Here is a 15,654-nt window from a genome sequence, read left to right as displayed (position 1 = left end):
TTTTTTTTTTTTTTAAGAGATGGGTCTTGCTGTGTCTCCCAGGCTGGCACAATCACCACTCACTGCAGCCTTGAACTCTTGGTGTCAAGTGAGCCTCCTGCCTCAGTCTCCTGAGTGGCTGAGACTACAGACACACACTACCACAACTGGCTATTTAAAAAATTTTTTGTAGAGATGAAGTCTTGCTATGTTGCCCAAGCTGATCTCGAACTTCTGAGTTCAAGCAATTCCCCCTCCTTGACTTCCCAAAGTGCTAGGATACAAGTTGAGCTACTGTGTCTGACCACCAAGTCACTTTTTAATCTTTACTTAAAAATAGTTCATTTGGACCATCTACTTCTAAATTACATTTAGTTGATATATTTGCAGAATCGAAATCAATAAAAAAAATTATTGATTTGATAAACTGTCTCACTGAAAGCCTGATTAACAAGTGATACTACTACTATTATCTCCTGTGAGTCAGGTTCTTCAGATATAAGATTAAAAATAATGTCAAATACTATGTATTTCCTGTTTTAGGAAACAGTATTATGCCAATTAACGATAATACAACACTCAAAAATAATGCAATCACTAATTCTAGGACTGTAACGAATTATAATAAAATGAACAAAAATCAGACTATAAATATCTTTAAGAACAGGAAAAAAATGTTATATTAACAAATTTCAAAAAACCTTAGAAAAGCTCAAAAGATTTATAATAATCATACATAATCAAGTTTAAGATGCCTTATTTGTGATCTCCTGACACTAATGTCCTAAAAGAAAAAAAAAGGCAAATATCTCATTTCCAAATATTGCCTAGATCATCTGGCGTCTGAAGAACAGAGTGGTGGAGCTTCTCATCAAGCTGCAGATCCTTTTGTTCCATGTGATCTATATTCAGTGTGGAAGGGGAAGGTGTCTGTGACCTGGATCCCAGAGGTGAATGGACTGGGGAGGCACTTTCTGAACCTGTAAATGTAATTTCATAAAGTTACCATAAAGGGTATACACAATACCCTACACTGAAGATGTAATACTTAAAATTCTGATAAATTTTAAACAATGAAAGAAAAAACCAGTTATAAATTAGCCAAAGAGGTCAATCAAATTGCAATACGCATAAGTTTTTGTATCTGGGAGTCTAATCTCATGTCTACCTATGGGACTAGTATAAAATCAAAACTGAATGTACTGGGTAACAGGAGCCATCAGTTAAGAACGAGAATATCTACTTCTATTACTGGCCCAGTTATAGAAACTCCGGTATGCACTGTCACTCTAGTTCACTTACTTCAGACTTGAGACAACTTAAGAGTGGAGGCACTTGCTCACTGCTGTTCTATATGTGACTATCATTGCTAGTCATGCCAGTCTTTCACTCTCTCCTACAACTGAACTGCCCCCTCCCAATCCACTCAGATCTAAAAATCTAATTTAATTCTGTCATTCCCTAATTTATAATCCTTCAATGACTCCTTACTGTCCTCAGCATAAGCCCAAATTTCTTAATATGGTTTTCAAGTCTCTGCAACGTTCTTATCTCTCCAAAATACACTTAGAACTTTTGTGCTGTAGTCATAGAAAGTAAACTACTTAAATGTATTAGAATGCATCATACCTTGGGCTTTTCCCTCATTTTTTCCTTTGCATGAAGTCCTAATCATCTTCTTTTAGCCCTGGTTAACTTTTGTTTTTCAGGCCTCAGTTTATACACCGCTTCCTGAGAAGCCTTCTCCCAATCCTGCCAAGTATGATTACTGAGTCTCTGCCATATACTCTGGCTGAACCTTGAACCTCTATATTAGAGCATTTGTCACCCTGACTTGAGACTGACTGTTAAATTTTAAATATTCCTCAGTAAAATATAAACACTGTAAAAATAGGAATTATATCTATTTTATACCATAGTATTGCTAGTGCCTAGTACAGTATCTGGCACATAGTGGGTTCTTTTGTTAAATGGTGTACAGCATAAATTAATGCTGTAAAGAACAACTAGTGGTGGGTGTAGTTGTACATGACTTGTAGTACCATGCAAATAGTTAAGACATTAGATCTTTTTATTTTAATCCATCTTGTAGCAGAAAAATATCAATTATCTGAACTCAATAATTGTAAAACCCTGCCCCTATTACCTCTTTCTATACAGTAAACAACCAACATAAATTAAATACATGCAAATGATCCTCAACTTACAGGTTATATCCTGAGAGACCTACTGTAAGTTAAAAAATATGGTAACTTGGCCGGGTGCAGTGGTTCAAGCCTACAATCGCAGCACTTTGGGAGGTCAAGGTGAGAGGAATGCCTGACCCCAGGGGTTCAAGACCAGCCTGGGCAACTTGGCAAGACCTCGTCTCTACAATAAATAAAAAAATTAGCCTGGCATGGTGGCGTACATCTGGGGTTCCAGCTACTTGGGAAGATCGCCTAAGCCCAGCAGGTCGAGCTGTGGTGGCCATGAGTGTGCCACTGCACTCCAGCCTGGGAGAGAGTAAGACTCTGACTCAAGAAAGAAAAAAAAAATGATAACGCAAAAATGCATTTAGGCCAGGCATGGTGGCTCAAGTCTACAATCACAGCACTTTGGGAGGACAAGGAGAAAGGATTGTCTGCATTCAGGAATTCAAGACTAGCCTGGGCAATGTTGTGAGTCCTCATCTCTATAATAAACGCAAAAAATTAACCAGGTATAGTGCATGCTTGTAGTCCTAGCTACTTGTAAAACTGAGTTGGAAAGATCACCAGAACCCTGCAGGTTGAGGCTGTGGCAGCTGTGATTGTGTCACTCACTGCACTATAGCCTGGGTGACAGAGTGAGACTCCGACTCCAAAAAAACAAACAAAAAAATGCATTTAATACATCTAACTAACCATACATTATAGTTTAGCTTAGCCTAACTTAAATGTACTCAAAACATTTACATTAGCTTACAGTTAGACACAATCATTTAGTATAAAGCCTGTTTTACACTGTAGTGTTATATATATCTCAGGTAATTTACTGAATACTGTACTGAGAGTAAACAGAAATATGGTTGTATGGGTACTCAAAGTACAGTTTTTATTGAATGCATATTGCTTTCACACCATAGTAAATCTGAAAAATCTTAAGTTGAACTATAGTAAGTCAAGGATCATCTGTATTTGTATTATTTTAATTCATCAAACTGAATTCATATATTACATATTCAATTTTCAAAAACAACACAGTAACTACTAAAAAAGTACATGTAGAACTGTACTATATCATGATATCACAATAATTATAGTCATATCAAAACCATATGAATATCATATATGATCACCATAATCATATGAATAATCATATGACTTTATCTAGGTTCAATTATTATACATAGTTGGAAACTTCCTTTCCTTATTTGAGATTTTGGGTAAATCCATATAGTACAAAATCACATGTTAAAGGACAGCTATAGAAACTTAAGGATTCTATACTTTAGTACACACACACACTACAGATGGCATAATAAAAACAACAGCCTTTTGTAGAGATATGAATTCCCCTCTTACTACTGCTTTCATGGCATTCCAGAGATTTTGGTAAGATGTTTCTTTATTTTCATTTATTTCCAGGTATCTTTTAATCTCTGTTTGATTTCCATGTTGACTCAGGAGTGTTGACTCAGGAGTTGCTTAGCATCATGTTGTTTAGTGTCCATGTCTTTATGGGTTTTGGGGGGAACTTTGTTGGTGTTGATATTTATTTTTATTCCACTGTGAGACGGTGCATGGCAAAATTTCAATTTTATGAAATTGTTTATGCTTGATTTATGGCCAAGGATGTGGTCTATCTTAGAGTATGTTCCATGTGAGGATGAGTAGAATGTATGTTCTATGGTCGTTGGTGGAGAATAATAGCCTTAATATTTATCAAAAACTATTAAGTACATGCCAAAGAGACATCAACTTTGATATATAAATCCATTTCTCTTATCTCCATGTATTATCTTGACCCAGATTCATTTTTAAGGACTAAGATTTTAAATAATTTTATATTAGCATTAATTAGCTATCAGGGAATCATTAGTGTCTTTAATTTTATTAACAAAAATCTAAAACAGCTGACTTACAGGCTTTTTCCTATAAAAAGTTTTTTTTTAAGCAAAAAAACTATTCTTATAAAACTATTCATGACCTTATCTCCTTATATTAAATTTTCTGTAGTTTCTGAAAATTTTTATATTGTAAGAACACAGGAGATTTCAGGACGACTAACATGCCTTTGACAAAATATAACTGAGTTAGTAGCATGATAACATACAAACTTCACCTTCAGAAAACACTGTATTGAATAGTTGGTATACTAGAATACAGAGTTGTACTCTGCTGAATTTTATGTCTTTTGAACAGAAATTAATACAACTTGCTTTAGTTTCTTAAACAAAGCCCCTGCACTAATACTAATGGCAAGATTAGAATACCTAATAAAACTTTCCAGCAGACTTGTAGAAATATTCACTAGATAGAATAAAGATAGGTCACATAAATACTAAATGTTCTTAGAAGCTGAATTATCCAAAAGTCATTTAAAGGCAAAAAGCTTAAAACAAGTTATCCATACATATCAAGTTTTTTTTTAGAGTTTTTGTTTGGAACTTTATTTTTGGTGACTATAGAAAATGAAGAAAATTTTAACTTCTTAACTAACAACAACAGTTCTATCAACATAAAAAGCTTTCTTTTGCCCATCTTTAGTTGATCCTCTTACCTGACACCTATCCCCAAGAAAGCACTGATCTGCTCTGTCACTAGTTTTACCTTTTCTATAATTTCATACACACGGGATAATAAAGCACTATGATGTAGTCTTTTGTATTTGACTTCTTTTATTTTGCATGTTTTGGAAACTCGTCCACGTTTTTACATACATTACTATTTTACTCTTTTATTGCTGAGTATTATTTCAATGAATATTCAATGAATGAATATACTACAGTTTGTTTATCCACTCACCAGTTGGTGGACATCTAATTTTTAGCTATTATGAATAAAACTGACATAAACTTTTGCATACAACTGTCCAAGGAAAATACCTAAATATGGTCACATAATAAATGAATGTTTCCCTTTAAAGATACTGCCATATTTTTCCAGAGTGGCTCTTCCATTTTTCATTCCCACTAGCAATGTATGAAATTTCTAGTTGCTCCACACCCATTTCGCACTTTGGATTGTCAGTGTTTTCTCTTTTTTTTTTTTTTGAGTTGGAGTCTCACTCTGGCGCCCAGACTGGAATGCAGTGGCCGCTCCCGGCCACCGCAGCCTCTGCCTACTGGGCTCTGGCGATCCTTCCGCCTCAGCCTTCCAAGGAGCTGGAACTACAGGCGTGCGATACCACACCCGGCAGATTTTTGATTTATTGTAGAGATGAGGTCTCACCAAGTTGCCCAGGTGGGTCTCGAACCTGCGGGCTTGGGCAATCCACTCACCTCAGCCTCCCAAAGGCGCGGGATTTCAGGCTGAGCCACCGAGCCCGGCTGATTGTCAGTGTTTTTAACTGAAGTTGTTTTAGTATGTATGGAGTAGGATCTCATTGTGTTTTTATTTGCATTCCCTGATTATTATTAACGTTGAGTATCTTTTCATTTACATTTATTTTTAAGACCAACTACAATAAAAGGTGTTAATTATAAAATAAAAATTTTCTCTCCTATTTCTTTTTGATTATGGGACTGTGGATCTAACCCCACTGGCTCCTATCCTTTACTCAGGCCCCATTCTGAATGGGAGCAGACTAAAGTTCTTATCATCTGGGAAAAGAGGAGGCAGGATGTAAAAACAGGATGGATTCCTGCCTACCTAGTACTGTCTTGGCCCGATTTCCTCTGTCTGGACTGGCTGAGGAAATGTGCTTGAATAACTCTAGATATGCAGAAATCACTGCTCCAGTCTTGCAAGTTCTAGCCAACAAGAGGATACAAAAATCACCCCACTGATACTTGAGTTGTACTGGATAACCACTCATTAAAGGGCAAGCTGCAGCTGAAATTAGAGTGAGTCTGGATCACAGAGTGGAAATCCAGAAATATAAGACACTAGCTGCTCAGGCTCACTATGATTACTGCATCAACCCTGCAATAATGTGACACTGCATTTAACATGATTGAATTTCTTAAGACCCTCCCCCCGTCACATTATGATTGGGTTTGACCACATGTAAAAAGTTTCTGAAAAGCATAAATTACTATATAAACAGAGAATATTAGTATATTGACAAACAGGCCTTCCATTAGGTATTGTGTGCTTTATATTTTCTATAATAAATAATTTGTCAAAGAAATCTACAAAAAATCTAGGCTAACTCTGAATTACAATGAAAAATATATAGTGCAGTACACTTTTAAGCTTTTTTTAGTCATCTATTTAAAAACCACTGCAGAAAATGCTCTAGTGCAAACACACACACACACGCACGCGTGCGCACGCATGTGCACACATATGCACGGCACATAATCCTACAATATTAAGAGCTCAAAGAGTCCCCTGAAACTTACCCAAGTGGACTCCAGGACAAGAAATAATTTTAATGTACCGTTAAATAAAGATAAGTGAAAAAAATACTTAATAATAAGTAACAGTTAAAACCTCTTAAATAAAATTCTAATCAGATTCTTTGGAGGTTTAAAGATACATTTAAGAAATACATTCTCTTGAATAACTTTACCAGTAATTGTTGCAACTTCAGCAGAGAAGGCTTGTTGATTAAGACTGCTTGTTTCAGAATCTATATGAAGAGTAGTTAGACTAGCCACTTCCTGCTCTTCAGCATTCTGATGATGGCCAGAACTTGAATCCATATCAGCAGAGGATACAACCCCAGTATCAGCTCCAAAGCCAAAATCTATGGGAAAAAGAAATGTTAGTATATGAGTCCCAGTTACAAAACACAAATATTTATAAAAGAGACACAGCTAAGTCATCAAAATGACCAAACAGTAACACTTCCCACAAATCTATTCTATTTACATACCACTCAGGCAAGTGTAGATAATATTGACACTTTGAAGATTACAATTAGATCAGAGTAGTGTATAAGCCATGAGGAGAAGAAACATGTAATTCTCCACTGCATTGCCCAGTTCTTCACAAGCTTAGTTCCTAAGGTTCCTTTCTTTTTAAAAATTTGGGTGTCCTTCACTGACTTTCAGGTGCAATACAGAATTACTACAAAATAGTAACAGTATGGCATCAATGATGTTATTTTAACATGAAACAATTATATCAGGAAGTTCTGGGTACTGTAGCACTGAACATAATCCAAATATTTAGTTCTCAAACATGAGTGCAAGAAACAGCACCAACTCATAATTATGACTGTCCTTTATTGTAATAATATCAGGTCCATTCTAAGTTATTTTCCTTTCTACATTTTTTGGTCTTAAGAAGGCCATTTATTTTATGAAAGAACATTGGTTTTGGGGTTTTAAATGCTCTCAGTTTGGCAAAATAAAGAGGTCTCAACTGGAGGTAATTCCCTCAAACTTCCTTTACAATTTCACTGAAAATTAAAATCAGTGAGGATGGAAGCAATGGCTCATGTCTGTAATCATAGCCACTCAGGAGGCTGAGGTGGGAAGACAGCTTGAGGTCAGAAGTTTAAAACCAGACTGGGCAACACAGCAAGACCCCATCTCTAAAAAATCATATTTTTAGCACATGTGGGAATCACTGTCTAAGTAACATCAGAGAGGAAGGAAATGGCTACATAAGCCATAAGTCAGTCTCAAACAGAAGACAATCAACATAAAACACTCTATTCAAATAGAGAAAGATACTTGCTGTCAAACTTTCGGCCATCATATTGGAAAGCGCTGAAAGAATCCGAATGACTATCTGAGCTGATAAGATCACTGCTCCCTGCACTGGCAGGAGAAGTCCATTCTGAGGGCACACCAGGATCATCAATAGGGCGCATCTGGTTCTGCTTATTTAGAATATCAGGGAGATCTTTGGGAATTTCGAGGCTGCCTGGACTACTTCCTCTTCTTGTCATAGTCTAAAAATTCAAAAAAATACTTTACCATTAAGAAAAAGAATATTTCACTCTCATTAAGCATCTGAAACCTTTAATGTCCAAGATAATCATCTCAATAAATGCTATGATTTAGAGTCTGAAATAGGAGGAGGGAAACACTCACTGAACAATCTGTGTATAAATTGCATGGGGGGGAGCCTAACCTATTGGTCTTTCTAAAGCAAATATCAGATGGCGCTGGGCCTGAGACTCTTAAGCCTCAATAGGATCCATGCAGTGAATATACGCTAAAACAGCTGAAAAGTAAAACCACAGTAAAAGCAAAGTATCTAAGTGGGGAAAAAAAGAAGCAAACAGAAAAGACAGTGGGAAAGAAGGAAGTATGATGACAAAGATGTTGTTCTATAATGGTTTTTACTTACTCAAGAAAAACAACTGAAGTTAGAGAAGCTGAAAACCAAATGAATATGACCATTTTCTTACTAATTAAGCATTATTTGGGATAAAATAGGGTCTATTTTCATTTTACCATAATCCTAACAGTCAAGAAAAAGATAACTTTTAAATCTCTTCCAAAGTTATCTAAAATAATTAAGCAATATTTGTCCTATCTAAACTATGGGAGCGGGCTTATCCTTCCTATTGGGGGCTAACAGCTGGCACCAGAGTAACTTACGAACAAAGATAAAAAAAGGAGGGGACTAGGAAGGCAGTGTCTTATATCTGTGTACTTGCACAGACTTTCACCCTGTACAAGCCTGCTTGTTTTATGTCTTTAGGTTTAAAAATATTACAAAAGTATAATTTTAAAAATCTTAAAAAAAGGTTAAATTTTTGGGAAAGGCTGTTTTAATAAAAATTTCCATATATACATTATATATGTACACAAATATATGTACACAGGTATGTATCTGTTGGTTTGTCTCCCCGCCTCTATAAAACCAAATTAATAAAGTGAAACTTACTGAGGCATTGCCACTGCGAAGTCGTTCTGCTATAAACTCATCCATCAGATCAGGAACATTAGCACTGCTGCTGCCAATATCACTATTAAGAGGAGGCAGTTTTGGGCTCATGTCCTCTTTATTGACTAAAAATAAATAAATAACTATATATAGTGAGGAAAAACTTAACTGCATTTTCTAAATTTGAAACAAACAAAAACAACCCAAAATAAATTACCTATGGCATATCAATTATTCGCCAAACATGCATTTATAAATAATTTCTCTTCTTTTAGATTTAATTTTAAGAATTAGTAAATTGGTATTTACTTTATTTAAGTAAGCAGATGTTAGTCAATCTTCAGTATAACCTTAAATAGCAAGAAAGCTTATAGATAAGCACTAGTTGAAGTTAGGTTAATATTGCCTATAAAGAAACTGGTATATTTATCTTTTTTTCCTGCCTCTATGATTCTATTTAAAGTCTTGATATTATAATTCCATTTTTCCCCAAAGAATATTTTCAGGGAATATATACTTTGATTCAATGCAAAACTCAGTGGGACACAAATGCATTTAAGTTTGAATATTTATAAGTAAAAATTATATGATTTTTATACAACATGTTGTTTCTAGTCATTATAAAATCTAATTGTAATGCTTTAAGGAAAAAAAAGTTTATTTGCACAAAGGATTTTCTTTAGTAACAAAAACCCAAATAGTTATTTTTATTTCTTTATGACTACATTTATTTTCATTATTTACCTTATCAAGAAAGTTTTAACTTGAGAAACTAATTTATAGAAAATAAATTATATATGTCATTATTATAGTACTGAAAAGATAATTTATCTGCGATGAAAATAAAATCAACACTGTTTATATTACTAATAAACTACGAAGCATTTGAGGTTAAGAAAATACACTGGTCAGAAGCTCATTGTGAAATACCATTATCTTTATATTACTGGCCAGGCTTTGCTAAGCTGTCAAATACTGCCCTCAGGTGGCATTAATGGCTCAATGCAAGATGCATTATACAGCGTTGTTAATCATGCTAACAAAATCATGTTAAAACAAATAAAATCAAAACCTACCTTACTGCTGAAAGTTAATTTTCTATATCTGTAAAGTTATCTTAACTTTGAATCAAGAGAAAACAGTTACCACAATCTTGCTTTCTTTCTGTAATCTGTCCATAGAGGTTCCATATCTAAATTATTGGCTATCATGAAACCTTTATGCACATCTAAAAATCTCAAAAAAAAAAAAGAATGATAAGTGTTTCGATGACATAACTTGCATTCTACACAAATGAATGCAAAACTAAAAAGCTACAGCATGTTTGGAAATGGCTTAAATAATTCACTTTGAGATTTAAGAAATAATCCCCTCTTCAATGATAGTTAACTATAATGTTGGTGCTGGTTGTAGGAATTTAATTTCTATCATTAGATATCAAAATAACTTCCCATCAAGAAAAAATATAAAACCAAATAAATCAGTAGTAAAAAATAAATGACCTCAATTAGATAATAGCTGGTGCCCTTTTAAAGATAAACTTTAGTGGGGCAGGGAAGAAAGCCTAACAACCCCTCAGTCAACTTAATTTCAAGACTCATGTGGCACACTCAGAAAAACATTTGATCTAGGCAGGATTTGAAAGGTCATTAAAATTTTCCTATTAGCTTACTCTTTCCTATGTTGTTGTTCAGCAGCAAAGAGGTTTAACTAAATGCCTTATAAGGGAAATTAGTAATTTAAACAAACATTTTATGCTGGGAAAAATACAGCTGGGAAAAAGGCGCATGCATAACCAAACAGAGAGAAAGCAGTGACCATCCCAAAGCTTTTTGATTGCTTATAGCTTGCTTCAGTTGCATTAAGCCAAACTGGCGCTGTCTTTCTCCTTTTGCGCTCTGCACACTGTTAGTGCTCACCTGCAGCTTTCCTTCCAAAATAGCCCATTACATGACTGTACAGATCCCTCAGTGGAGCCTCTGGTGGCATTCTGTTCTGCCTCTGTGGGGAAACATTTGCCTTCGGCTTCGAAAGAGCATGTACAACAGTTTTATAAACGCCACCCAGGGAGCCCTGCTGTAGTCCTGGCTCATGAGTTGATGACCTAAGAGTACTACGACTACCTAACTGATTACTAGAAATTCCTTCTTTTTGTAACACAGTGGTGGGAATCTCTGTGGATTCCTTCATTGTTTTACTACTTACTGATACTGTACTGATCATATCTAGAGGCCTGTACACACCAGGTTTTACTAGCTCTGGGCCACTATTTGAGCTGGTATGCATGTTGCTGGTGCAGCTATTGCTGCTGCTACTACTACTATTACTACTAAAGCCACTGAGTTTCCGAAGTCTCATCTTCCATGGAGCCTCTTTGTTTTCCAGAGGATTATAAAACTGAACTGACTCAGTGGATGGTCTAAAAGTAACATGAACACTGTTTCGCTTTTTAGTAGCAATTTTCATGATTTTGGCTCTATGAGTTACTGTTTCAGACAAGCTCCTTTTAGTTGGAGAAAGTTTGCTAGTATTTGTAACATGAGGCATTCTGCGGTTAACAGGTGCTTTTAGTGTCATTTTCTTGGCACGCATAACATGTGGAACACTGATTTTTTCATTAATTTGCACACCCTTAAGCTTTTCAACTAGTGTTACATCTATGCAAGCATCTAATTCTGTGGCCGCCTGTCTATGTAGATATCTCCTTTTCTCTTTATCGCAAGGGCTTTCTGAACTAGGTTCTGATGATGACTGTTTATCACTGTTTACTTGCTTAGATTTTTCAGAAGTTTGTGTTCTAATAAAACTGTCTAACTGATTAGGTGCAATATTACTCATGAAAACAGCTGAGTTTTGTTCTTTTTGAAACTGTATGTTTTCAGGAGTCCCAACAAAAGAAGTGATATTTTCTGTTTTAATTTCCTGATCTATGTATTCTAATTTGTCTAAGGATAACCTTTCACCCTTATTTACGGCAACAGTCACTTCCTGAGAAGTTGCATCTTTACCTATCTCATTTTTACTATGATTTTCCTGGTTTTCCTTAAAATATTCTTTCAGGGAGGAAAGAAGATCGTCATCTCCTTCAAGGTCAATGTACTGGATTTGTTCAAAAGCTGAATCTGCAAGTTCTACTGGACCTATTAAATGACAAAGATGGTCATATATGCTATCACCAACTTCCAGAGAAGACTCTCTACTATGAGTATCAGTGATGTGGCTTTCAGTGGATCTAGTTATTGAAGAAGCCTCTGTGGAACTCTGCAAGCTTGGTGCATGACGGGATGAACTGTCAATGACAGGAACTGCACCTTTGGCTCGTTCAACAGAGAATGGTTCCAAGATGTCAGAAGTGCTGCTACTTCGAGGCAATGGCTGCTCCTCACTCAAAGCACCAAAAACTTCATTTCCAGTGTCTTCACTTTGTGAAAAATGTCTGACTCTAGTTGAGCGGGGAAGTATTTGAGCATCATCAATATCTGCAAAAGAGAAAAATTATATAGAGTAGGAAGCATATGAATATGAAAAATAAGTATTAATTTCAACTGTGGCCTAAAGTATATGCTTTAAAATAAAAAATTCTGAGTATTTTTTGTAAGTTCAATTAAAAAAATGAATTAAAAATGAAAATCTGTTCTTAGAAAATTGATGGGCACAAGCCAAGATAGCATGTAGTGTCAACGCATTAGAAAACTACCAAAATACATTTCAAAATGTTAACATGCATAGAAATAAGACAGTGAGAAAATGAAACATTTGGAAGTGCAGTTAAAGATAGAGCTGTGCCAATAAATCAAGCAATTCAAAATTGTTATCCATTTTGTCCTACGTATGTTCTAAACAGAAAAAAATAGATCTTAACACATAAAATTGATCTCAATATCCCACTGTAGACTTTTATAGGGTTTCATAAATTTTCCTGATTCCTTCCCAAGCAGACAAGAGGGATCAACTTTTCTTTAAATCTTGCTTATCTGTTTGATCACATATTAGAAATGGAAATAGAAATCTCCACCCTCTTCCTAAAGTTCTGTTTGTCAGGAAACCATCTGTTCTACCAAGCTGTTTTATTTTATTATGGTATTAAAATCTATTCGCTATTCAAATAAAGTCAAAATATTATACAAAATTAATTGTACTTTTTTGTTTTGGGCGAAAAGGCCATTTAAATATGCTAAGGAAAAAACTGTACCTTGCCTATTATTGGCCCTTTCTATTAAATAGCCACCAAACTATAGGAAATATCTATGGTTTCCAATATCTACTTTTTAGAAATCATAGACTTTGGAGCTAAAATGGACAGAGATTATCTAATTTAACTCTCGTACAGATGAAAAAATTGAGGTCCAGAGATTAAGTTATTTTATCAAATTCACAATTATGAAGTTTGAAAAATAGGCTTAGTGCTCCATGTCACTTCATCATTTTCACTGCCTGAAGTGCTAGGTATATAATTAACACTCAAAAACATTTATAAAATTGAAAACCCCAAGATGAAATACCATTTAACTATTCAGATGTCTAAAAATTCTCAACAGGAACTTTAAAAAGTAAAATACATTGTCTATGAATTAATCATGGTCTTTAAGTTACCTTAAATAATAAAAGAAATTTGTTTTCAGAAGCCAGCAAAATATAAAGAAAAAAGGACAAAAAGTCAAAAAGTCAACTGTTGCTACTTTCAGGCTTTTAACATAAGAGTTAAATGCAACAGAACTGTAAGTGAACAATCAAAATTAGAAAATTTTGTGCACCATTGGTGGTATAGTGGTGAGCATAGCTGCCTTCGACAATGAGAAAATTTAGATTCAGAGTAAAGCAATGACTTATCCAAGATCACAAAGTAATACTGGTAATAATGGTCCTAGGTCTAGAATTTAGATTTTCTTTTCTATTTATTTTTTTTGAGTTGGAGTCTCTTCTAATTCTAGACTCTGGGACCATGTCCCTCATTTATAAAATGGAGATAGTCTTTCGAAGTATTTGTGGGATCCATACTATGGATGAGAGGAGGCTTATCCTTCTGAGATTTAATTAATATCACCCTTTCTGTATGAGGTCTTCTACTTTATATTAAATTCTGATCAAGAGGTCTGTATTGTGCCAAGATTCTAGTGTATTCCTGAAGAAATACTAGTAGGCTCCAAACATGAGTTAAATATACAGTATCTCCTTAAGTTAAAGCAATGAAATTTTTTGGTCATAAAACTGAGAGAAATGTAAAACTTTTAAGAAATGACACTGGCTTTCTTCCTAAAGCACTTCAACTTGGAAATTGTTCTAAACAGAAAGCAAAACATTTCCTTAAAAACTTCACATTTATACTAAGTATTTATTATTACAACAGATAACTAATATGCATTTGTGTATCTTGACAAATGTAAATTTTTGATCTTTTGTATCTCCTGTAATAGAGCATAAGAACCTCTGCCTTGAGGATGGAGATTATATTCAACATGCACTCCCAAGTTTCCACATAATATTCTAAAGAACTCAGCAAAGAATAAGGATTATATAACTATGCTATAGGAATTATTAATAATTTCATAGTTGGAATTTTATTTAAATATGCTGAATTCAGACCTACAAAGGTTTGTATTATGCCAATGCAAATAGCACTTGAATTAAGCATAGTTGTCTCTAACAAGCCATACATTTATTTAAGCAAATACAGTATACTTGAACTTTACTGAGAAAAACACTAATAGCTAAACTGTATACAGTGTTTTCTACATGACAGACATTGTTCTAAGCACCTTACATATAATTAATTTAATCCTCACATCAACCCCATGAAGTAGGTGTTGTTATCCCTATTTTACAGATAAACTGCTTAAGTGACTTATCAAAAATTATAATTACAAAGTGAGGTGTTATGATGTGAAGTCAAGCAGAAAGTAGTCCATACTCTTAAATCTTTTGAATCATACATGCTATTTATGTTTTATACTCAAGAAATAATCATTAACTAAGTTGGCAAAAATTAATTGTATTATTAGGAAACTATAAAGCAGCACAGTGATTTATCTCATAAGAATCTTAGTAATCAAAACCTAACCAAATCTTAGGAAACTGGAAAGGTTTGTACTGAATTGCTAAAAATAATAGTTGGCATCAAGGATAAATAAAAATGCCTTCCAAAACAATTTAATTACGCTGCTTGGGAAACAGAAGCTTTTAAATTGAATTTTAATCTAAGTATAATCATAAATCATTTAATGAACAAAACAAAAATCCTTTAATAAAAAAAACACTTTTTTTTTTTTTTGAGTTGGACTCTCACTCTGTCGCCCGGGCTGGAGTGCAGTGGCCGCTCCCGGCCACCGCAGCCTCGCCTGCTGGGCTCCCGCGATCCTTCCGCCTCAGCCTTCCGAGTAGCTGGAATTACAGGCATGTGCTACCATGCTCAGCTGATTTTTTGATTTATTGTAGAGATGAGGTCTCGAAGCCCAGGTGGGTCTTGAACCCGCGGGCTCAGGCAATCCACTCACCTCAGCCTCCCAAAGATGAGGGATTGCAGGCTGAGCCACCGAGCCCGGCTTAAAAAAACACTTTTTAAAAAATATTGGGGTCTCACTCTGTCACCCAGGCTGGAGTGCAGTAGCAGATCACAGCTTACCACAGGCTTGACCTCCTGGACTCAGAAGATCCTTCCTCCTCATTCTCCCAAGTAGCTGGGACTACAGGCATGCACCACCAT

The 15,654-nt window shown here is 35.0% G+C and overlaps 1 protein-coding gene across 1 annotated transcript in view; it reads right to left on the bottom strand.

The window, feature by feature from the left end:
• The window catches only part of RALGAPA1 (Ral GTPase activating protein catalytic alpha subunit 1), a gene marked incomplete at its 5' end in the record, with an annotated part of 154,894 nt that overhangs the window by 115,279 nt on the left and 23,961 nt on the right, over positions 1-15,654 (bottom strand). Inside the window, 5 exons of the mRNA XM_021706446.1 lie at positions 807-959; positions 6,679-6,855; positions 7,794-8,010; positions 8,955-9,079; positions 10,874-12,433. Of these exons, the coding sequence (XP_021562121.1) occupies positions 807-959; positions 6,679-6,855; positions 7,794-8,010; positions 8,955-9,079; positions 10,874-12,433 (2,232 nt within the window). The remainder of the gene's footprint in view (positions 1-806; positions 960-6,678; positions 6,856-7,793; positions 8,011-8,954; positions 9,080-10,873; positions 12,434-15,654) is intronic.

Source organism: Carlito syrichta, unplaced genomic scaffold (assembly GCF_000164805.1).
Source record: "Carlito syrichta isolate Samal-C Ts95f unplaced genomic scaffold, Tarsius_syrichta-2.0.1 Scaffold315592, whole genome shotgun sequence".
NCBI lineage: Eukaryota > Metazoa > Chordata > Mammalia > Primates > Tarsiidae > Carlito > Carlito syrichta.
This window is presented reverse-complemented; position numbering and strand designations above follow the sequence as displayed.